Source organism: Leuresthes tenuis, unplaced genomic scaffold (assembly GCF_036924035.1).
Source record: "Leuresthes tenuis unplaced genomic scaffold, fLeuTen1.0.hap1 SCAF_14, whole genome shotgun sequence".
In the NCBI taxonomy this organism is placed as follows: Eukaryota; Metazoa; Chordata; class Actinopteri; order Atheriniformes; family Atherinopsidae; genus Leuresthes; species Leuresthes tenuis.
Window position 1 is genome coordinate 3,309,885 of NW_027325368.1, and position 25,682 is coordinate 3,335,566.

Genomic DNA, 25,682 nt, shown 5'->3' on the forward strand with positions numbered 1-25,682 from the left:
AGTCAAACTTTATTGTGACTGATAGCGTTGAGTTTGAAATCCTCTTCGTCAGCATGTCTCTGAACAGGAGCCATTTTTAGGGCAGCAGGTATAGAAAATGAATGAATGAATGCACCTTAATGTTGGAGCACAGATTGTATTACTCCGCGAGGATCTTGACTACGGTGGCCCGTAATGCTCAATCCATCAGTAGCAGTGCAGCTTCTTAGCTTTCCAAGGCCGTGCTAAAACATTTTGACCGATTTTTGACATAAAATCGGTTCTAGGTCAGAAAGCACAACCAGAATTAATCCATACGTTAGGAGCATTGTCGATTTTTCAGAAAATTAAAGGTTTTAAGTGCGCCTTATGGTCCGAAAAATACGGTAATCCATTAATATAAGTTCACCTGCAGTATCTTTGGCTTCCTCTCTGCTCTAATAAGATCCTGTTGGTTTGTTTTTTTCCCAGCATCATTTCATCCAATAATGGCAACTCTGCCAGTCGGCTTTAAAACAAAAAAATCTGACAAACTCTGATAAAGTTGTACTAAAAGCTTGAGAATATGGCAGCAAGAACTCTAATTTTAGATTGGCTCCCATCTAAATCTGTACTCGAGCTGCAAAGTGCCGTAAGAGGCTTCTTTAGTTCTGATTGGTGGGATTTCCAGTGATTTAAACTCCTGCACACCGTCAGTTGTCCCTGGTGTCGTTGACCCACCCGAGCATCCCGTGTGTTGTTTGGATCCTTAGCAGGTCGCTCACCTAACTGAATGTGGATGAAAGTAACCCAGAATGGCTGCATTTTAAGGGTTTTTCTAGCCCAGCATCCGCTGCCCTGCAGAAGTATCCCCCCCCCCCCCCCCCCCCCCTTTGGTATTCTTCCTATCTGTTGAACGTAGACGAAAAACTTAATTCATTCTGATGGTGGACAACACTTTTTCAGTCTCGGTTGGATTCAGGTCTAAACTGTGACCAGACCACCCGAAGACATGAAAGTGTTTTTCTTTAAACCACCCAAACGTGGCGTACTCGGGGTCGTTGTCATGCCGACGGGTAAACCTTTGTCCGGAAAAGGCCCTGATGTAGACAAACTGCTGCTACCACGTTAGGGTAATGGTTTAGTGCCCATAGGTCAGTTTTACTGTCTTCCATAAGGCTGGAGTTTCCTTTGCCTTCTGGTGAATTCCAGATGTTTCCTGCTCGAAGCCATGACCGCTTTCCCATCCTTATAGAGCGCGGTCCTATGGACGGACACCCTAATCTACAGCTACAGGGTAGTCTTTGACCCCTCCAGCTAATGTCCTCTTTGTGTGAAAATGTAAAGCATAAGTTCTGTACTTTTATGTTTATGTATTTATCAGACGCTTTTATCCAAAGCGACTTACAGGTAGGCAGTCAGGATAAGGGGGTCTTGCCTAAGGACCCCTACTGGAGGTAATACCTTTCATGCAGGGGATTTGAACCCAGGTCTCCCATATGGAAGGTGGCAATCATACCACTACACTATCCAGTCCCTTTTCTATCTACAGTCCCATCCTTGTGCAGGTGGGTTGCTGACTCTTGACCTGAGGAGCTTAATTGGGAGTCTTAATGGCCTTTCCACTCATTCACGGACTTAACTCCGTGTAGAGCACTGCTGAACTTGTTTGGCTGTGTTATTCTTAAGGCAAAGTTTGTTTTTTGTTTTTTCTGAGAGCGTTTTTGGGCCTGAAGTGCCGCACACATTGTCTAAATCTGCACGTCATTTGGAGCTAAAGAAAGCTCTTGGATTAGAAATGACACCTCTTTAAGAACCATAAAGAAGGCGAGTTGCCTTTTCTTCAAGCGGATGGGGTTGCAGTGACCTGAAAGACTGAGAGTCTACACAGATTTTTATGTCTTGATGACTATTTTTTTGCAGCTGGCGGATAGTTTTTTGGACAGTGGTAGTTTTCTTTCTTTCCTCATTATGTATCCAATCACCTCAGCCCTCCTTATAGACCTGAATCATCTGTTCAATATGGAAGCTGGGATCAACACCGGCTGCCATCCATGCATGAGTATTGGGGGATTTGCAGGAATAGCAAATGTATCTTTGCATACAACGCTGCCAACATGTAATTGGTACATAAGCAATGTTTCGCACAGCTGTTGAGAAACGGGCCCAAGATCCAACATGTTTAGGATAAGTGTAATACTCACAGGATGGTTTAATTTTGCCCAAACAAATAAGTGTTCAGTGTAAACGAGATGAAGCTAACCAACCCAGCAGCCCTTACGTCCGCTTTTTGCTGGCATGCCTTAAAGATTTCATCCACTGAGGTTTAACTCAGCCACTGGGACCATTTCTGCCTGAGGAGCAGCGCTGCTTCCAGGAAATCCACGTGGACCTAAAACTCTGGCCTGCTCTTCATGACAGCTCAGTCTTATCAGCTGCTTCGGCGTGATGGCCCCCTCCCACCTCGGAGCCCCCGTGCGCTAACAACGTCCTCCGGTTGTAGTGGTGGTGGCCCTTCATGATGCCCGAGTTGTTGTTCTCGTTGAGGATCTGCTTCTGCTTCTGCCGGTTGAGCGACTGCACCAGGCCGAGCACCACGGCCGCCAGCGAGTACTGGCCTGTGATTTTGCGCGGCTGCATGATGAGCGGGTTCGGCTGCACCCGAGACAGCAAGAAGTGCGTTGGGATTTTGCCCTCCTGCTCGCTGATGCCCTTCACGTAGATCTCGCCACGGTACTCGAAGGCGAAGCCGCGCTCCTTCAGGATCAGGAAGGTCTCCTCAGGGACCTGGATCTTGCCGCTCACGCCGGTGCTGTCCATCCGGCTGGAGAGGTTCACCGTCTTCCCCCAGATGTCGTACTGTGGCTTCTTGGCACCGATCACACCTGCCACCACAGAGCCGTGAGCCATGCCTGCCAAAGACAAACCAGTGAACAGCTGATCAGAACCGATTTAATTCACTGTTTAAAAAGAATCACGGTGCACAGGCAACATACTTGGGTTTGAAATGTTTCATGTTCTGACACCGGATGTTATAATATTCAGTTTGAACAAAGAAGAATTGAACGCCTTATTGAATCATATCACAGAAAACCTTATCTTAGCCCACTACCTTAATTTGTGTCTTTGTCAGAGCATCTGAATGAGTTTTCAAAGCCCAGCGAATGCCTGGAGTGAGACCATAAAGCCCCCAACCTTTTTCTCACGGGACCAGATGTCATACTAAAAATAAGCTGAAACCCAGTGTGTGCATTAGCAGGTATGACAGAAGAGACTCGGCGTACATTAAGGTAATTCTCACATGGCTCATTAGCATATCAGTACAGATACCATCAGCATTTCTTAGCTGCTGTGGCTACATTCACATGAATGATGGATAAAATACACTCAGCCCCTGCTTATTTAACACGAATAAACACTGAAGAGGAAAGGCTGAAGGACTGAGGAAACCCCATAAAGACCCGATGATAAAAATATATCACAGGTTTGTTCATTCTAATTGTTGAAAAGTATTTTTCCGACTTATCATTTATGTTTGTAACGTTAAAGTAAAACAAAAATACAGATTTCAAACCACTTCTCTGCACCTGCTAAAAGATTTTTACAATTTTTTTTTATTTTTAACAGCACTTTATTTACACTTTGTATCAAAACACGTCACACAATTTACTTAATAATAAAAGGATCAATCAATCAGTTTAGAAAAGGTGCAAATTGCAGTTCTTTGTCAGCCACCTGGCACAAAATCCCCCTCATGAGCCCAGTGATGTGCAAATTCAGCTATGTTGCCGGTGACTCTGTGGAAGCAAAACTCCAGCCTCAGTCTGGCTTTAATGTTGTACTTCCACAGAGTCACAGCATCCAGGGTCGATCCTCCCTGCAGTCTGTCTCTGATAAATGGACAGTTTAGCCTCTCCTACAAGAAAATTTAAGAGTTAAACCACCTGCTAAAAGAAGAAGAAGAAGAAGAAGAAGAAGAGTCCCCGCCCACAATGACATGAAAAGCTCTTACCGATCCTCAGCTCAAAGTTATTGAAGGAGTGCTTGTTGATCTCCTTGATGCTCTCATTGAGGGCGATGGCGAAGTCTGCCAGAGCGCACAGGTGACCCCATTTATCTTCACATTGCTGTGGGAGTCAAAGCAGAGCAGAAGAGTGAGCCGAGCGCCCGGCTGGAGCGACGGAAAGTTGTCAGCAGAGGCTCCAGAGATGAAACATGCATTCACTCATCCTGCAGATTTTAAACACGTGAAAGTCCCGTTTCCACGCTGGCGTGCGCTAAATGCAGCCGCTCATATGTGCACGACGGTGTGCACGCTTTACTCGCAGAAAAGCAGGATCTGTTGAGTCTTCTGCTGGTTTATTAATGAGATTTGCTGTAATCACATCCACTGAGCTCTCCAAAGCCCTGGGCTGTTTTTGTAATTTCTGCCTGACAAAAACAAGCCTGAATTCAATCAGTAACAGCAGCACAACTCTGAGATGAACAACAATGGGCTGCAGGGATCGGAGACCAGTGCAAGAAGCCCGACCCCAACTCCAGGCAGGAAGGAGAATAATAAAGAAAACCTCCAGCTGAAATCCAGCTTCCAATTTAATGTTCAGAACAAAACGCCGTCGTTTAACCTGTTCATCTGCCTCATTTATGCAGCAAAAGGTCTTCAAAGTAGCCGTTTGCACCCCCCTTCTTCTGTTAGTTATGCTTTAACGGCGTCTGAGTGGACAGCAACGGTTTCATTCATCGCATTAGAGCAAGAATCTCAGCTTTAGCAGCAAAGCCAAACACTTTGATTTTAACCAACAATGAAAACCTGGCAGCAAAAAGTCATTGCTTCAAGGTGCTAAAACCACATCATTAAAACTTCTTTGGAGCCAAAAACACAGCTTCAGCTTATTTTTATATGACAGCCATCTGTCAAATGTCATTTTTACAATGTTAAACATTCCTTTTCAAGAAGTGGTTCTTCAGAGGGTGTGTGGCACCCATTATGCTGTTATTAGGCTTTATATTATATTAGTATCATAACCTGAACAGCAGGACATGAATAATCAATAACTATAATCTGTATGACAGGTCGGTTCACTCCACTGGCCAGAGAAGGTACTGCCCATCATTCACGTCTACATTTCTAATCATTTCAAAGCAAATAACAAACTAAAACGCCTTCAGGAAAAGCCACAAAGCTCTCTGGCCCTCAACGCCGCCCACGGCCTCCACCTTTAGCCTCCGGGGCCAAACTTTCACTCCTCACTCCAGATAGAAATGAGAATAAAATGCATGAGCAGCGATGGGAGCCTGGACCCCATATCTAATCATATTCTTTATTAAAACCTATAAACATTCACCCACGAGTTGTCTGGCTGAACTATTGATTTATTTCCTCCCGTGTTTGGGTGTCTTACACGGAAAGACTTGAACAGAATATTTCATTTCATGGGGACTTTAAGAATACTTGTTGTGCCAAAATGATGCAGATGAGACTGAATTCCTTCAAATTAGATGTCAAAGGTATCGGTTCAGGACGGATACGGCTGGAAACACTTGATCTAAAGACCTCCTCGTCATGATTACTCTGCAGGGAATGTTTTCTGATAATGAAGCTTTGAACAGGGTGCTCAAACCCCTCCACAGAGAGGTTCAAGCATCACCACTCGTTATAACAAAAGAAAAGATATAATACCTGCATAATGCAAGTATATCCTGGCTCCCAGGGAAGCAGCTCTTCATCTTTGCTGCTTCGGGAGGTTAGGAGTCATGTTAGATGTCGTGGGGGCCAGAAAACAGCAGCCTAACAACAATGTAGCCTGTTTAAAGGCGACATTTCACTGTTCAAAATGCATAATTACAAAAAAGGCAGCTGAGATGTGAAGCTTTTTATCAATAAGTCACCAAGGCGCATGATGTGTGGTATACAGAGCCATCGGTGATATACCAACATTGTTATTATTTATAGGTTTAATATTATGTGCATTAAGATAAGGTCATGAATGTGTTGAAAATTGTCTGATCGGGAAAGGTTCGTTCATTGTTTGTCAAATGGGGGTGATGCAGTACCTAAATCTGGCCAGCAGAGGGCGCGTTCGCTACTATGAACAGGGACAAGGGAAATCTCGCGAGAATACGCTGTGAGAACGGGAACACACACCTGAGTGTAAAGATGTGTGTGGCGTAACGCGAGAAATAATATGTATTTTTGGCTTTTTGCAGAACAAAAATAAAAGACTTTCAAATTAAATGCGTAGTGGAGGACAACTTCCATTTGTACCGAGCTGCAGAGCAACACTTTCTATTGGTGCCGCCCTTCATCTGCATCACGAGGCGAGCCACAGCTAAAGGCCCCACCTGATAGGGGCGTATAAATCCAACAACTGGCTCCAGCTACTTGGAAAACCAAAATAAAGCTTCTCTCTGATGAGCCTAATTCCTGGGACTGTGAGATGAATTCACTGTGGTGCTGTATGGAGGATCAAAGCAGTCAGTTTGTGGAGCCGAAGCTTTGATATCGCTGAGAGGGTCTCACCTGTTTTTCAGGAGATAAACCGGAGACGGCCATGTAGGTGCTGCCGATCGTCTTGATCTTCTCGATGTCCTGGAAGCGGTCTTCACCCAGCAGCTGTGATGCAGAGATCAGTCGAGTTTATGTCTTTGTTTGATCTAATTAAATGTTCATTAAATACAGCTCTGCAGATCAAACTGATGCATCACTCTGCAAACACTTTATGGAACAGACATAAGTACAATAATTCAATGATATGACGGTTTAATGACGTGTAATTCAGAGAAAATATAAACAAAACACCCACAAAAACAACAGAATAGAGTCCTGTTTACCATCGTTTTGCATCGGCTTCCTTTTAATGAGATCTTGTAAATATATAATATAGCTTTTTTGCAGAGGAATCTGTGTCCATTCCTGCTGAATCCCAGATTTCAGGTCCATTATCTCTAAATATTTTCATTCTCTGGCTTTTTTGAGTGTGCAGCAGCAGACGTAGCCCATGTAATATGTACCCATATGACTAACTTTCTAGCAAAATGTCTCTAAAAAACATTGTGACCTTCTTATCTACTCCTGGATAAGAATGAATGAGCTGCCATTCCTGGTGAAAAGAAGAGGGTTCGGGAGAATCATCTGAGGGCGGAGGCAGCAGATATTTCTGCTCTTATTAGAGGACTTTGACAGCCCCAGTTCAGTTCAGTGTTTGATGACTACAGGTTCTTCTAGAACTGAGTCAATCCTCGGGGGAACCGAACCTGATGCGCTGACTCACACTGACTCGGAGAATTATTGATGTGCTCTTTCATCTGCTTACGCCTCGTTTCAGAAAAATCTGCTCTCCTGTTTCTCTTCTTTTTCTAATTCAAAGAGTTTAGTTTGTCTAAACAAAACAGAGTAAAAATAATCAGATATATAAATATATAAAAGACTGATTTAATTGGGTGTGTTTTTGTGAATGTAGTCTATGGTTAACACATCTGTGGCAGCCTATTCTCCTCAATTTCTCAAAATTCCTCCTTCGTTCCAGCCCAGAATATCCTCCATCATCTGGCAGCCTGTTTCAGAAGTCATTTAAAACCTCTTTACTGAAACTTGACTGCAGTTGGAGAGATCAGACCACAAAAAACAGCGTCTGGCGAACAGTTCAACAGGACGTTTCACAGCAGTATCACAGCTACGCCTTCTCACTACCTGCTGGTGACAAATCGCCTCCACAAAAGACTTCTCGCTATGATTTGGACAGGTATCGACCAAAAGCTGCGCAGGGATTTCAAATTTTCATATAACTTAAAGGAGATCCAACATAAGACATTTAACAGGACACAAAGGATCCCACCGTTGATTTTTTTCCTTCTTTTTTTAATTCCAGCATTTTGTGGCAGAAGTCTGAGGAAAATGTCAAAGTCTCCAAACACTGGTCACATTTTCATGGGATGCATTAATTCTTAGTGGATTTAAATCTCCCACCTTACAGGAGATCCACTCTAAAGTGGGAGATCTCCCGCTCTACAGTGCAGTAACGGCCTACTTTCATGCTTTACCAGAAATCCCAAATGTTTGAAAAACACAACTATTTGTATGATTTCTGTCAGCAAACAATGATTTTTCCATCATTAAATGTCCCGATCTTTAGTTTTGGTTATTATCCTGATGTTTGGTTGTGGGTTTTCCTGCGGCTTGCCTCATCTGTTGCCTGTTAGTAATCAGTTCATCTCCTCATCTCACGTCACAGCTCTGCTTCCACAGGCTTACGTACTTACTTCATCTGGTTTGTTTATTTCTGAAGTTAGTCTGTGAACTCCATATCAACACAATATCGTTGTTTTTAATCTTCCTTCAGTGTGTCATTTAGGTCCTGTGTAGAACTGATATAAACACGTCATCAGAATCTATCCTAATGAACTAATTAACACACCAATATAAACACGACTTGATCAACACGTCCACAAGCAAAGTTTTCCATTTTCCGGGCAGTTTCCATCCCGACCTTCACCTGAATTACGGATCATGACCGAAAGAATGAGGCTGTAATGGTAATTCATGATAAAGTGACGAGCTCAGCCTCAAAGTAGAGCCGCTGCTCCTCCGCAGTGGGAGGAGCCAGTTGAGGTGGTTCAGGCACCTGATCAGGATGCCTCCTGGTCGCCTTCCTTTGGAGGTGCACCACGACCAGCTGGGACAAGACTCCGAGGTCAGCCCAGGATGAGCTGGAGAGATTAAGTCTCTCAATTGGCCTGGGAACGGCTCGGGGTCGCCCAGGACTCGCTGGAGAGATTAAGTCTCTTGATTGGCCTGGGAACGGCTCAGGGTCACCCAGGACTCGCTGGAGAGATTAAGTCTCTCAATTGGCCTGGGAACGGCTCGGGGTCGCCCAGGACTCGCTGGAGAGATTAAGTCTCTTGATTGGCCTGGGAACGGCTCAGGGTCACCCAGGACTCGCTGGAGAGATTAAGTCTCTCAATTGGCCTGGGAACGGCTCGGGGTCGCCCAGGACTCGCTGGAGAGATTAAGTCTCTTGATTGGCCTGGGAACGGCTCGGGGTCACCCAGGACTCGCTGGAGAGATTAAGTCTCTTGATTGGCCTGGGAACGACTCGGGGTCGCCCAGGACTCGCTGGAGAGATTAAGTCTCTTGATTGGCCTGGGAACGACTCGGGGTCGCCCAGCATGAGCTGGAGGAAGCAGTGGGGGACAGGGACGTCTGGGCCTCTCTACTCTCCATGTTGCCACCGCGACCCCATGTGGACAAAGCGGTTAAGAAGATGGGTGGATGGCACATGTCCCGCTCTGTTTTACATCCTGCTCGTTTCTTTGGTGTCACCTTTGAATCGTGAGTTGATTTGTCCTCTGCGTATTCATACTCCGACTTGGTCCCCTTTCAGCTGTTCCTCACCTGAACCCAGTTTGGGTTTTGTCCTTGTTTTTGAATTACGGTTAAAAAAATGTTAAAAAATTAAAAAGTTTTTAAGATCTGAGTTCATTACGTCCCTTTTTTTTAATCATAAGAGAATCTGTGAGTAATATTTTTGAAGGATTAAGCAGAGCTTTAAGAAAAATGTCCACATAACTTAAAGGAAATTAATACTAGACTCTGTTTAGTGTCTACGGTGGTTGTGTTCCACCGAGAATAAATGCCGTCCGATTACCTGAGGATGTTTATTGTTCCTGCCTTTGAATTAATGGGATTCACAGAAGTGGTGAATTGTTTTGTCAAAAATGGTTGACGCTGAAGGAGAGGGTCCTATGGAGTGGAACGGTGGTCTGAAGTAGATGCACTTTAAAGTCTGTCTCACCTCATCGAAGTCGGCGATGATCTCGTTGAGGAGCCGCAGGCACTCGACTCCCTGGTTATTCATCTCGGTCTGGGAGTAGAAGTCTGCAAAGCCCGGGATGGAGGCGAACATCACGCCCACGGCGTCGTAGGACTGCGAGTACAGCTCCTGTGGGGAAAACGCATCACAGAGCGCACGCTTTTTCATCAGCTGTGAGTTTTATGCTGGACTGATTTTATTTTATTCTGCTATTTATTTCATGCCGACTGAAACTGAGTGAACCAACAACAAAGGGACATTTTGCTCACTCTTTCTTACCACTTGGGCTTTTCCTCTGCTTCCCTGCCTGCTCCTTCCACATAAAAACATGATGTCAGAGCTCTGGTCCAATCAGCTTCCTGCTTCCTTTCTCGCCTAGCCTACCAGTCAGAGCATTGCACATCCCACCTCCTCCCCAACTTGTCCTCTGGCCCCAGATGGAGCCCAAACAGAAGTCCAACACCGGTGTCTCCAGGCCTTCCCTCTCATCCATCATGTCACTCTCCGCCTTGATGAGTCTAACCACCAAACTATATTCAGATAGTTTGCACACCAGCAGTTTTTCTAATTAATATACACCAATAAATGTGTGTTAACTTGTCATTTGATCTCTGCTTCTTGAACTTTGGTCGTTATGAGGAGTTTTAAGTTCTTTCATCGCACTGATAACACAGAAAATAATAGTAAGATGCATCTTTTGAGTTCGAATAGATTTAGTTATTGCACTAACTTTAGTTTAATCATTTGAGCTCAGCTTAGTATTTGTTTTTACTTCTCTCGTGATCCTTGATTTGTTTCTCTTCCAGTCTTTTGCATGATCTTAAGAGAGCCGTGAGAGAACAAAGTGGCAGGAAGCCTCTTTTGTAATGTAACGGCTGTGATTGGTGGAAGTCTTCAGCTCGGATACATCATCTGCTATTGTTAATTCTCTCTCTCTTAAAGTCTCTGTTATCTGGCTGCTCATTACAGATGGACACAAAACACTGAAAGAAATGTAGTTTTAAAAGTGTTCTAGCAGGAGATCTTGAATAGTTTAAGGCTTGGTGTAACTGTAACCCTTTGTTAAATCTTTAATCTTGAGTTATCTTGTGAGACCAGGCTGGTAAACTGTGGCTCTTTTTACTCTCTATCCTGTCTTTCAGCGGCAGTTCTTGCCAAAAGTCTTATTTGAGATTTGCTGATTGTTTCCAGCTGTTTTCCATCCTGCTAAAGCGTAAAAGTTTGCTTACACTCACTAACCGTTACGCCTGCTAACCCAAGCTAGTAGCCCTGATGGGTGGCTTGAACCTGTCCCAGCGGACAGTGGGTGAGAGTCCAATCTGGATATATTTCAGGGCTAATATAAACGCTAACAATGGAAAAAAAAAACTTCTTAAAACTGAAAACAAAGTGGGCTCGGCTTAAAATTTTGAGCAGGTAAACTTGCTGCTCCCTTCCCTCTCTGCTGTGCTTCAGCCGGGCCTCCAAAGCCCCTCCCTGCAGAGGAGCCTGTCATGCATGTGCAACCTAGTAACCATGGCAACTCCAGAAGTATAGCAGTGATTTACACCTGTTACGGGATTCCTCTTGGCTCTGACCGTTTGTTTTCACTCAGGCACGATGGATTCTTGCAATTTGCAAAGACCACTAGGCGCAGCCAGAGGACCTTGATTTGTGGACCATGACAGTTTTAGAAAATATGACTCAAAGTTGCTTTTATTTAAATGACCAGGCTGATTAAACTGAGTGTGCATGTCTGCTAAACTCGGGACCTTCTTGAATTGAGGAAACGGGACGAATCTCTGCATCCATTTGAATTAAACTTGTGACAATAAAGGAAATATTACAGCAAATGATTCCCATATCTGGACTATAAAGCCTTTTATTTGCTGGAACGGGCTGCAGCAGCCGGCCCATGTGGCAGCAGAGTGGGTGATGCAACACTGTGCATGTATTGCACCGCACTGTTTCCACCATGTGGGGGCACTGTTGCCACACACCAAAGCAGTACAGCAACCCTGCTTACATGAACCAGCATGTCCCCACAAACTAATGTCACATGCAGTAATTCATCGTGTCATTGTTGGACTAACAGGATAATAAACAAAGTCCACCCAGAGTTCAACAGTTCAAGTTAATTCCAAAGAAGATCTGCCGCTGCATGCTTCCTTTAACGGGACGTCCTCACTGGCATTGATGAGCTCCAAACGTCAAAGTCAAACTTGGTTAAAGTAGAACTAATTTAATTTTTTGATGCTTAACATTTTCTCTGTGGAACCACATCAGTCGGCATTTTGAGGTTAATTTGGGGGTTTCCTCCTGCAACTGAAGCCTCTTAGAAACATTTCAGAGGATGTTTTTCTTCATTCTTAGAGGACTAAACACGTATGCATGGCAAATTATAGTAGAAAGCCTTTTCAAAGCCTCTTATATGATCCTCATCATCACCAAGTCTGTATCTGGTTAATTCAACCGGGTTGATGCCATGTTTAAATGTGCTTTTACAGGTATTTCATACATCATCAGTGCTCTGGAGTTTGATTTGGCAGCAGAACACAAGCCACCTCCTGCAGCCTCGACACCACAGGCTGCTGTTAACCACTGCTGACCTCAGACGACCCCGTGAACCATTGCTGCAGCCACCCTCAGCAGCACATTGCTGACATAAAAACAAGAAGGTGGCAGCAGTTTCTGCTGATTATCTGAAAGCAGCTGGATGAAGGTCACTCGAAGACATTCGGCACCTGATTCTTTAACTTTTCATAATAGTTTCTCCCCTGTTTTCTTCTCTTACAGTAAGGTGTCTGAACAACATGAATCTACACAGCTAAATTCAACTTTACATATTTTCTTTCACTGATTAATGTTACTGGAAGTCAAACTTTCGATATCCGTGATTTTAAGATCACATGAAATAATGTGTTATTTAACATCTTTAGGAAGTCAAAAATGTTTATTTTTATATGAAAGCTTCCTAAAACTAACAAAAAGACTCAAAGTGATGACCAACAAATGGTCTTCTTTGGACATTGGCTGCTTTTTCACTTTATTTCAGTCCATTTTCACAGGAGTTAGGTTCAGAAGATCCTTAACTCAAGGGATGAACCAGTGTTGTGTCGACACAGAACAGACAACTTAGCAAAGAAGCCGTTTTAAACTGGATCTTTAGGCACTTTGTTACCAGCAGCCTGTCACAAAGACACATCATTTGTTCCCATTTCTTTAGTTGCATCTATGAAAAACAGCAAAGAAAACACAGTTTGACAGACAGAAAATAGGATTTCTGCAGCAACAAGGTGATTCCCAAAGAGCTATTAGCTGAAAACTTGGCATATCTCAGCATGGTGTGCAGTGTGTCCTTAAAACATTTGAGGAAACTGGACAAGTGGAGGACAAAAGAAGAAGTGTCAGGCCTAAAAAACTATCTACAGCAGATGAACAGGATCTGAAAGTGATGTCCTTAAGAAAGAGGAAAAAATCCAGCTGTGACCTGACAGGACCTGAGAGATGCATCTGGACCTTCAGCTGATCCATCTACTGTTGGCCCAAGCCTCATCAGAAATGGTCTCCATGGAAGGGTGGCTGTCAAGAAGCCGTTCTTAAGGAAGGGAAACAGGGAGAAAAGGCTGAGCTGTGCCAAATGACACAAGAAGTGGACTGAAAATCAGTGGCAACAGGTCTTATGGAGGGATGAATCCTCCCCAGAGCCCGGACCTCAACATTATTGAAGCAGTGTGGGATCATCTGACAGAGAACGGAACAAAAGGCAGCCCACATCCAAAGAAGAGCTTTGGGATGTCCTTCAAGAAGCCTGGAGAACTATTCCTGAAGACTCCTTAAAGAAATGACAGAAAGCTTGTCTCAGAGGGTTCAGGCTGTGTTGGAGAATAAAAGTAACAGAATCCTAAACCAAAAGCTGCCTATAAATATAAATGACATCAGCTGTCACTTGATTAATTCCAAATTCCTTGTCACTCCTTCATAAAAGTAGAAATTTATTAATAACCCAGTCCTGTGGAATCTAAATCACAGAACAATAAAAAGCCTGATTAATAATGTAACGAGTGATTAGGACTCAAACTATCCTAATAGATGCATTTTTAATCAGGTTCTTTTTAATTAGGAACAGGCACAGGAGCAGAACAGCTCTTCTCTCCTGACATTTATAATTCAGTGGATGCTCGACCTTTGTTTGGGAGGAAGATTAGAGTTGATAATGAAGGAGCCCGACAAGGGCAAACGAGGACAATATGGCGATTTGACTCCGACGTGTGATAGCTGCCCTCCCTGCCGGGTAATATCATCAGTCACTGCGGCGATGGTAAACTAGAATAATGAGGCGTGATGAACTGGGGATTGAAAGAACTCCTTTCACCTTTTTCCAACGTAAAACAAAGCAAAGCTTCATCCAAAAGACACAATTATTCATCTTTACTGCTGGAAACTCATGAAAGGGAAACCCTAAACTATCTACTTCCTTTTTATTTACAATGCTTTCTCACTTTTAAGTGTAATTCAGTTAATATCATTTGAATACTATCTCTATAAATTCTATTTAAGCCAGTGTTGAGTCTGTGGACCGATCCGCCACTTTGGTCCTGACTGGAATATGCAGAAACCTTGGTGGACTGCTTGAAACTCCGGTCCTCGAGGGCCGCTGTCCTGCAGGTTTTAGATGTTTCCCTGCTTCAACACACCTGATCCAGATTAAATGGATCTCTTCGAAAGATTGTTAAGTTCTGCATAAGTCTGCTAATGATGCATTGATCTGATTCAGGTGCATTGAAGCAGGGAAGCATCTAAAACCTGCAGGACAGCGGCCCTCCAGGACCGGAGTTTGACATCCCTGGCTTAAAGGATCCACGGCTCCAGGTCTGAGAGCAATAGTTAGGCAACTTTAGCTGTGTGTGAGCTTTAAGTCATTTGCTTTAAGACTTGTTTAACCATTCAGGACTTTATAAAAGTGTCCAACAGCTCCATTTATGGGACATGGAATAAACTACATTCAGCAAAAAGGGCAGCAGAGATGAAGAATGAGCAAGAAACTTTGTAAAGTTCGACTCTTTGGGGGCAGTTGAATCACTGCTGCCACAGAGAGAGAAACCTCAATGTGTTCCCTGCAGCTGACTGACAACATGTTATTAATTCAAATCAAAGCATTCGATAAGAAAAAAAAAAGGGGACAGATTTCCGGCTGAATGAACCGCCCCAACCAATTCTCTCTGCACAGTGTTTGAAAAGCAATTACAATGCCTTTTCTTTCCTTTGCAGGCTGGGAAGCCAAAGCTGAGCGAATGAATTGTAATGAAAGTGGAAGACTAATTTTGGAGCAGGTCTGTGGTGAAAAACGAGGTGACCTGCTGCTTTACAGAAAGGGCAGAGCTTCTAAGTCAATATGGTGGTCCGACGTTACCGATTTAATGGAAATATTTATCTTCACACCAGTCGCTAACATAGTCAGTCCTGTACTTATTTTATTTTCAGGCCTGGCCATCATCCCCATCAGCTTTTAAAATATTTCACACTGCTGAGACCTGCGAACACAGTCTGAAGGTTAAATTGGAGCCAAAAAAAAAAATAGAAACCCTAATTACTGTTGCTGTGCTGTTCATTTTCACTTTAACATCTAAACAAGTTGAGACTTTTTCACAGTGCTGTAATGTGTTATAACACTGGGTTAAAGCTGCCACTGTTCCTGACCATCTGAAAAATATCTTTCCTTTCGAAACACTATGAAATTAGCATTTTTCCAACATATGGCGACGGGGTAATGCAGGGGTGGGCTGATCTGGATTTATTACACTCAGTCAAGCCATTAGATTAGTTCAGAATATGACTGAATTGTGTTAATTCAGCAGGTCAGTTACCACAGATCCATCTAACGTTCTAATAAACGTTCTAGATAATCAATAATGATTTCCCTAAAGAAATAAAAATCAAGGAAGTCGGGAAAGAATATACACCAGACTGCATGAGCGTTTGTGTTCAGACCTCATTGTCCCGGTCCTTCTCCAGGAAGTGCCGGGCCACGTGGCTGGGCAGGATGTTCCTCAGCATGTTCTCGTTGTGTTCTCGCAGCTCCTTCATCTCGTTGATCTCCTCTTTGGCCTGAACGCGCCACAGGAAGTCCAGCCGGGCCGTGTACTCCAGCTGAGGACAGAAACAAAACACTGAAGAGCTGGTGCTGTTGATGCTGTAGGAACCGTGAACAGCTGAGTGAGTAGTGGGTTTAAAACCAAATGGTCTCAAATAAAAGATTAACTTTTAAAATTTTAAACATCAAACTGCTAGAAAAGCTCATTTAACCACAAAAGACTTTACTGGAGATTTAGCCGTTAGCATAATGTTCTATTGTGCAGTGGCACCTGCACAGGTACATCCTTTATGGAAACCATTGGACAAAAACCTTTTATTTAAGCCCAAACACCTGATGAAGGTCACACAGACATTTTTTGCTACTATGCACCTTATTGACATGTGCCGGGCATCATTTTTAAAACGTTGGCATGCTCAAAACGTGTTTTCTTAAGTCTCGCCACACGTCAGTTGATGCCCATCCTGATCCTGTTAGCTCTGCCTGATGCTAGGAATGACTTCATGGAATAAAACATTTTGTCCTACACTTAAAGCCTCTTAAAACCTGAATTGTTTATCTTTTTCAAAACGGGCATAACACTTTCTTAATTTCATACTTATAGCTTTAATCTTTAATCTCTAATCCCAAATCCCAAACACAAATTGTTTACATTAGAGCTCAACAAGTTGGTGCTTAATTTGAATTTGCAGGAGGAGAGGAGGAGAAAATCATCAGTGACATTGAAAACGAATCACAACAAGCAGCTAAGCCTGTGAAGAGTTTTCCGAGTAATTGGAGTATCAATTAGTCCCCTTAATCTTCAGTCTAATTTTCAGTTTTTCTAATTCATGCAAAGCCTTCTGGGCCTGTTTAGAGGGGCCATAATGAGATGGTGGCTGGTGAAAAGAGTGTTTTGATCAGTCGTCGACCAACATGACCCTTCCCAGCTCACAGACAGCTTCTATTAACCCTCAGAGAAAGAACACTGTGTTCCCCAGCGCTAACAAACACTTTACTCAACATTAGAGCTGCTGTCACCTCTCCCGCTGTGTTTACTGCAAGAAGGAATCTGCTCATGCTCAGTTTTATACTCTGATCTGACACACCAGGTTAAAATAAGAGTGTCTTAAACACACTGCAGGCTTAGGTATAGCATACCTGTTATTTCGAGGACTTGCTCTGGCTTCACTTCACTCTTTAAAGTAAATACTGTGCTTTTTCTCCAATTTATTGATATAACTGCTGTAGCTGTTTGTTACTTTGAACCTTTTATATCTAACGGAAAATAGTTTTTCTTGTTAATCCTTTGGTTGTAATCATAACAACGGTGTATTACAGAGAGTCCGTCTCCAGTCACTGGAGATAAGAGCCTCGTGCAAATCTATTGTCTTTGCAAATAAACATGCTCATGGATTTCTAATTCATAAAGACAGGATACCTGTGTGATGCCTATCATGCCCACAGAAGAGTAAATTGTCCAGCAACTTTCAAACTACCTCAGAGAACATCGACTCAGATTGTGTGGAAGAACATCTGAGGCTAAAAACAACTTACAATGAGAAAACAAACAAAAAACGGGGAGCTGTACCACACAGTGTCAGGGAAAAGCTATGTGTTCCATGGGCTCAGAGTGGGCTCATTGTTGGTGTTTTCATTCGCATGAGATATTTGACCGTGTACCTTATATCAAAGAATGGCCATGTACCTTAGATCAAAGAATGACCTTGTACCTTAGATCAAAGAATGACCTTGTACCTTAGATCAAAGAATGACCTTGTACCTTAGGTCAAAGAATGGCCGTGTACCTGTTGGTCAAAGAATGGCCGTGTACCTTAGGTCAAAGAATGACCTTGTACCTTAGGTCAAAGAATGACCTTGTACCTTAGGTCAAAGAATGACCTTGTACCTTAGGTCAAAGAATGACCTTGTACCTTAGGTCAAAGAATGGCCGTGTACCTGTTGGTCAAAGAATGACCTTGTACCTGTTGGTCAAAGAATGGCCATGTACCTTAGGTCAAAGAATGACCTTGTACCTTAGGTCAAAGAATGACCTTGTACCTTAGGTCAAAGAATGACCTTGTACCTTAGGTCAAAGAATGGCCGTGTACCTGTTGGTCAAAGAATGACCTTGTACCTGTTGGTCAAAGAATGGCCATGTACCTTAGGTCAAAGAATGACCTTGTACCTTAGGTCAAAGAATGACCTTGTACCTTAGGTCAAAGAATGACCTTGTACCTTAGGTCAAAGAATGACCTTGTACCTTAGGTCAAAGAATGACCTTGTATCTGTAGTCAAAGAATGACCTTGTACCTGTTGGTCAAAGAATGGCCATGTACCTTAGGTGAAAGAATGACCGTGTACCTTAGGTCAAAGAATGACCTTGTACCTTAGGTGAAAGAATGACCGTGTACCTTAGGTCAAAGAATGACCTTGTACCTTAGGTCAAAGAATGACCGTGTACCTTAGGTCAAAGAATGACCTCGTACCTGTAGTCAAAGAATAACAATGTACCTTAGATCAAAGAATGACCTTGTACCTTAGGTCAAAGAATGACCTTGTACCTTAGGTCAAAGAATGACCGTGTACCTTAGGTCAAAGAATGACCTCGTACCTGTAGTCAAAGAATAACAATGTACCTTAGATCAAAGAATGACCGTGTACCTGTTGGTCAAAGAATGACCGTGTACCTTAGGTCAAAGAATGACCGTGTACCTGTTGGTCAAAGAATGACCGTGTACTTTAGATCAAAGAATGACCTTGTACCTTAGGTCAAAGAATGACCTTGTACCTTAGGTCAAAGAATGACCGTGTACCTTAGGTCAAAGAATGACCGTGTACCTTAGGTCAAAGAATGACCGTGTACCTTAGGTCAAAGAATGACAGTGTACCTGTTGGTCAAAGAATGACCGTGTACTTTAGATCAAAGAATGACCTTGTACCTTAGGTCAAAGAATGACCTTGTACCTTAGGTCAAAGAATGACCGTGTACCTTAGGTCAAAGAATGACCGTGTACCTTAGGTCAAAGAATGACCGTGTACCTTAGGTCAAAGAATGACCGTGTACCTTAGGTCAAAGAATGACCGTGTACCTGTTGGTCAAAGTATGGCCGTGTACCTTAGGTCAAAGAATGACCGTGTACCTTAGGTCAAAGAATGACCTTGTACCTTAGGTCAAAGAATGACCTTGTACCTTAGATCAAAGAATGACCTTGTACTTTAGGTCAAAGAATGACTATATACCTGGCCATTTGTTGTGATTGGGCTGACTTGTTGACTCTTCAAGCTACATCTCTCTCCAAGAGATGTAGACAAAGTCATTCATGCCTTAATTTCCTCTCCTAAAATGTTGCAGTTCTTTGTATGAGGGTATAGAGCAGCCTTTTCTTCATCTAGCTTTAGATGGTCTGGCTCCACCATATCTGGAGGAACTTTTACATTGTCATACTTTCAGATTTTCCAAAAAACGGAGGTGATTGTGCCTTCATAATGGCTGCTGCTAATCTTTGAAATAACCAACTGATATTTATGCTGCTCAGCCTAAAGTAAGAATTACATATCCCCAGGGTGTTAAAGCTGTCCATGTGCACTTCTATCAAGTATAACCAGCCTGTATGAAGGCCGACATTACTTATTTAACTTTCAGGTTAGCTGTGAATGTCACCTGTCAGAAATAGTCTGTGCAAATGTTGCACAAGGTTGGAGCTCTTTGTGCAGATGTTTTTCTGTTGAACTGTTGGAACATGTGATGCTGACAAGCAACAAAGTGCTATTCTATCTTATGAAAGATGTGATGTAAGATGTGTTATGGCAGCATCAATATTCTTGAGACATCACACATAAGACTCACATTTAACAAATGCTGAATGAGGCTGAGACTCTTGTAATGAAACAGGCTGGGACCACGAATAAAGGAGGGAAACAGTCCTCTTCATCTTCCTCCTCTAATTGGTCCTTCCACAATTAATTCAACATAATCAAATCACTTGAGTGTCCTTTGAAAGAAGCAGTAACTAATGTTTTAACAGCCTCCGTGTTCATGCGATGTCTCTACAATGGACGGCAGTCCGGTGAGTTCTGAGCAACAAACGATTAAAAGTGCAAATGGTGCTTTACTTTGGCACTGCTTAATATAATGATTTATTACTTAAGCTTCATTTAATCCCTGCATGTGTCTGTTAGATCTCTGCTCCAGAGAACACATTTCACCCCGAAAATGTGTGATATCTGATGCCTGGAAATGGAAAATTATGCTTTACTATATTTCGAGCGTGCAAATGAGCGTTTCTTTAGGAAAATCTGTCTCAGGTGAAATTCAAGTCTTTTTTTTGTGGTTAAAGTCACAGGATGAAGTGGTGTAAGATCGAATGTAGGCTCGGTGTAGGTTTTGATCTCATACATTAGTGGTAAAGACATATATACCAGTTAAGTTCCTACATCAAATTAAATTAGATTACAAATTAGAAAACAGAGAATGTCATAACGTACAAACATATTCAAGGATTCAAGGATGTTTCAACATGCAGACTGGAAGAGATAGGAACTGAACCACCAGATTCTGATTCTTTAAGCCACAGTGAAGCTGTTTTTCTGCCACCCATTATAAATTTAACTAAACTCTTATCTGCAAACTGAGCCATCTGCAGAGCTCATGGAACCATTAAGCTAACACAAACAAGCTGACTCACATTTTGCACACTGGGCCTTCCCGCTTAGAGCAGACAGTCTCTTTTATATGCACTCTCTGCTTGGCCTGATGCATCTCTCACAAACAGCGTTTTCGAGCTGTGAGTGTGACAGGACTCATGCTGTGAGCTGTCACTGTCTCTGTTGTGCCAAACAAGTGGTCGAATTGACCCAGAGAGAAATCAATCCCGTGTGCCATTGGATAACTTCAAATACGACTGCTTTCTACTTTCGTGAGGCTACAAAAGACCTTCAATTACGTCCGTCTCCCCTCCACTCTGACAGATGCCGAGCTGCTGAACTGCGTGATCAAAGGTTGCCATAGAGAGAGCATGAAAGCAGTAAGGGTGATACCAGCTTCCTCCAGGCTGCGGACTCTGACTGCATCTTTATAAAAACGGCTTGTATAATGTATCAGACATGCAAACGAACTGTTTCTGGTTTGCTTTGTAGATGGAGGAGACTCATTCCTGTCACATATTATGCAGCGATACAAGCTAACAGGAGGTTTTTCTCCAGTTTCACTGACGTGATGCTGCTGCTGGGTATTAAAGGCTGGGTTCCAAGTCTTTTTTTTTGGACTCTAATTGAAGTATTTTCCACTCGCAGCTTGTTTACACAAGGAGCAGTTCTACCAAAGAGCGATTTTCCTTTCTTACAGTTTTTTATTCAAGAGGCCATAAAAGTTTCCATTTCATTGTCTGACAAGAAAATGACTCATCTTTTTTTTCTTCTTTGTATTATTTTGAACAAACCCCACTGAGAGAACTCTTTGAGAACTCTCTGTAATGGTGAATGACCCACCGGGTGTTGCAGTAGAGCAGTTGAGTGCCAGTCCAAAACAAATACAGCCTGAACTGTATGTATGAAACCCATCTCTGAGCCCCTCAAGCAGCTTGTAGATCCCTCTGTCTCAGGAAAAGCAGATCACTGGGGACTCTGGTCCTGTGTCTGTCTTTGTGGGAGGCTTGTTAGTTGAAGAATGTAGTTTATTCAGTGGAGCAAAAACTGGATGCTTCAGGCTGCCCTGCAGGGACTCATGTGCTGGAGAGACCCGAACAGTGAGGACGTGAGCAGGGTCTGCAGCCCGCTCACAGTTCAAAACATGCATGTTGGCTTAATTGGTGATTTAAAATTGACCCCAGGACTCCTTGTTGGCCCTGTGATGGACCCGGTATGTATACCCTGGGTCTCGCCCGATGGCACCTTGGGGCTGCTGCACCTCCCCAACCCTGCACACGATTAAGCGTTTATGGGAAACGAGTGACTGAGTGGTGTTTATGTCAGATGATTTCGATCCAAATTATGTTTACCTTAACCTAACCAAGTAGTTTTCGTGCCTAAAACTGTCAGAAGTATGATTAAAAGACTAAATGTGGTGGTATGATGCCAGATCTACTCCCAAAACTCTTTTAAATCATTCCCAGGGTGCACCTGGAGCTGAGGTAATGGTGAATGACCCACCGGGTGTTGCAGTAGAGCAGTTGAGTGCCAGTCCAAAACAAATACAGCCTGAACTGTACGTATGAAACCCATCTCTGAGCCCCTCAAGCAGCTTGTAGATCCCTCTGTCTCAGGAAAAGCAGACCACTGGGGACTCTGGTCCTGTGTCTGTCTTTGTGGGAGGCTTGTTAGTTGAAGAATGTGGTTTATTCAGTGGAGCAAAAACTGGATGCTTCAGGCTGCCCTGCAGGGACTCATGTGCTGGAGAGACCCGAACAGTGAGGACGTGAGCAGGGTCTGCAGCCCAGACTGAGGCAGTGTGGCTGGTAGGAACATCTTCACACCACCTAACATGTTTTTTTATTGCTGCTGTTTGTTGAACTATTTAAACGGTTAATGAATGGGGGGCGGGCTGATTAAATCGTTAATGAGATGATGTTGAAACTTAGATGTTAGATTACTTTTTACTTTTTAATTTAATGGTCTAGTGAACTCATTCCCTGCTGTCATGATTAGGCAGTTTTTTTCCTTTCAGTTTAATCTTAATGAGGCACTTGATGACAGGTTCTTCTGCAACAAAATTGTGATGGAGTTTGGTTACATAACAGTGATGGTGCAGCCCAGGAAGGGGAATATCAAACTAACCTGCTGCGATATAATGATGCTCATGTTGACCTCTTCATCAGACTTACAGGAAAGCTCAACTCAGCCAACGGTCTGCAGATCACTGCATGACTAAACTGGATGGATTCATCCGTAAGGTTCATAAAAATGATTCATCCAGTTGTCTCTCTGACTGCGGTCAAGGCTGATTGTGACAGATTTTAGCTGAGTGCAGTGATGAAGGTACCATATCCCTGAAGATCAATCAAGGAAGCGCCACATGTTCATGTAGCACAGCTAGATGTCGATGCTATAGCTCAACTGGACCAACACACCGGTTTGAATTGATCCCAGAGAAACCTCACCAGTTTTTATATTAATATTAATGTTGATTATTGTCCATCAACATACTGCAGTCGTTGCTAAAAATGTTAATCTTCAATCTTCACTCAATCTGCAGATTTGTTTCTGAAATAAAAACAGTTCATCAGGTGTACCGGTGGAGCTCGGGATCCATCCAACATCCAACATCCTTTACCAGATTTATTAAGTTACAAGACAAACAGAACCATTATTCCACAAGATTTTAAGCATGTTTCATACTGCTGATATATCTGCTTGTTGCAGTAAAGCAAAGGACCAGTAGAGGGCACTACTAACAAGAAAAAATGAGTGATAATGTCAATATTTTCTATTTAAAGTGCATGTTTGTTTATCTCTGTGTGGGCCTGTGATGGACTGACAACTCGGAAGTACCCCGCCTCTCGACCAATGGCATTTGGGATACCCCCAAATGCCATTAATTACAATTAATCAGAAACTTAGATACTGCAGATACTGGATGATAACATTTTCTCTGAGGAAAATAGTTGCTGATTAATTGTCTGGCAGCCAAATAATTGATTAATTAACTGAATGTTTGAGCTCCGCGTCAGAAAATTTGACTTTTCATTATCATGTTTAAACACCATCAGAACGGCAACTGCCTGTTTATCTTCTTCTCCTGTTCATTTCACTTCAGGCTGCTGCTTCACATTAATAAGACTGTTGCATAGCAACAAGAAGGATGCTTGGTCCTGTCATCGAAACTGGATTTGATGGCATTAATGACAATGATGTAAAACTGACAGTTTAAGACCGTTTTAATTATGGCAACACGTGTGTGACTTGTGTGAAATGACTTTCTCGGACTGATTAAAACACTTTACCTGCTGACCGTGGTAAAACACAGCGAGGAGGAACATGGCCATCAGGAGCAACGACGTCTCTTTGGTTCCCAGGAAGTTTCTGTGGCAACAAGAACAGAAAGGAATCTGCTGAGTGTTCGCTTTTCAAACTTTCTTTCAGTCCAGTTTCACTGAGTAATGACAGATGTTGTGATGAATGAAACCCGAAGGTGTAGAAACGAACCGCGTCACCCTTAAAGTCTACATAGAAACTACAGCAATACAAAAAAGACGGCCAAAAGAATGTGTTTCCGAATGTGACAGAAATGTAAACCCTCCATGTTTATTCAGCTCAGTGTGGAGAGATGTTCTGAAGCTCACTGAGGATTAACAGCTCAGAGAGATGGAGAGATGCTGCTCCAGGCATTTCATGCACAGATCTCAGAGCTAGACTCCCATAGCAAGTGAAAAATAAGAAATCATTCGTCTTCAGTGCAGAGGATCAGCTCATGACACCCATGTATGATGTGATGTCTTTAGAGGAATAATAAAGCCTCGGGGGTCACTGTCGGTTTCATGCCATACTTAAACTGTGGTACATTTTGAGAGACTCCAAATGTTGCGTAATATGAAAGAAATCAACATAAACAGACACAAGAAACCGTGCAGATGAGAAGAAACTGAGGTATTTCCCAGAAGAGGACTAATTTAAAAGTCTAACTGACTTTAGGGCGTGAAATTGACTGTGTGACGCCACATTTGGATACCACAGCAACGACCTCTATGACACCATCTGCCCGTGTCATAGAGGTCGTTGCTGTGGTATCCAAAGAAAAAGTGGAAAAGCCTCAGCAGTTCTCCCCAGATGTGTGGGTTAATTGGTGACTTAAAATTGACCCCAGGACTCCGTGTTGGCCCTGGTATGGACCTGCATCTCGCCCTATGGCACCTGGGGGCTGCAGCACCCCCCCAACCCTGCACACGATTAAGCGTTTATGGGAAACGAGTGACTGAGTGGTGTTTATGTCAGATGATTTCTATCCAAATTATGTTTACCTTAACCTAACCAAGTAGTTTTCGTGCCTAAAACTGTCAGAAGTATGATTAAAAGACTAAATGTGGTGGTATGATGGCAGATCTACTCCCAAAACTCTTTTAAATCATTCCCAGGGTGCACCTGGAGCTGAGTAAAAACACCTTATCCATTTATGCCCCTTAATGAGCTTCAAAATGCTACAGCTCCTCTCTTTCCATGCTTTTAAGGAGTTTTAGTTCACATGGCCATGTCTATTTTTTATGTTTAATGCTGCCATCTTCACCGGGCTCCCAGAGAGAAGAGATATTGTATATTAAACATGAATGAATAAATCAGTAAACCAACAAACGAGCAAATAAATACATAACTACGGTAAATAAACCTCAAGACAGCATCAATGATGGCCCCACACTGGATGTCGACCCCGTTTCCCTCCATGAACGTCTTGAGTTTTATCGCTCCACCACCATTTTGGTGGTTTTTAAACTTTAGACACCATGATGCAGATGTAGCTCACTTATCTGCACGTTAACCAATGAAGCTGGAGGAGATTAATGAAAATTAATGACTCGTCTTTATCTTAATTTCCTACCGATGTTAGTGTAAGATTAGTTCATTAAGCAGTTAAACAATAACAGGAAAAGGTATAAAATGGTGATGGAGTCTATTACAAAGTTGCCACTAACTGATAATCAGTATTTAACTCCTATTGACAGCTCTAATTTTCTTTGTAACGACTTTAATTAATCGATATGAATTAATTTCTGTATTTTAGGGTTAATGGAACATTCAACTGTAAAAAAAACTTTTATTTTTCTTCAAAACTGCATCAGCCTCCACTTTCTGTCGCTGGAAATCCAAAACAGGATTAAATGCTACAGATGTATTTGTCCAAATCCAACAGAAAGGCACATAGGTGTCAAACTCTG

At 42.8% G+C, this 25,682-nt stretch overlaps 1 protein-coding gene across 1 annotated transcript in view; it reads right to left on the bottom strand.

The window, feature by feature from the left end:
• Positions 1-1,678: 1,678 nt before the first annotated feature.
• Positions 1,679-25,682, bottom strand: part of adcy8 (adenylate cyclase 8 (brain)) — a 123,658-nt gene continuing 99,654 nt past the window's right edge. Inside the window, 6 exon segments of the mRNA XM_072363297.1 lie at positions 1,679-2,870; positions 3,971-4,085; positions 6,479-6,571; positions 9,750-9,896; positions 15,738-15,896; positions 23,760-23,838. Coding sequence (XP_072219398.1) covers positions 2,371-2,870; positions 3,971-4,085; positions 6,479-6,571; positions 9,750-9,896; positions 15,738-15,896; positions 23,760-23,838 — 1,093 coding nt within the window. The 3' untranslated portion in view covers positions 1,679-2,370.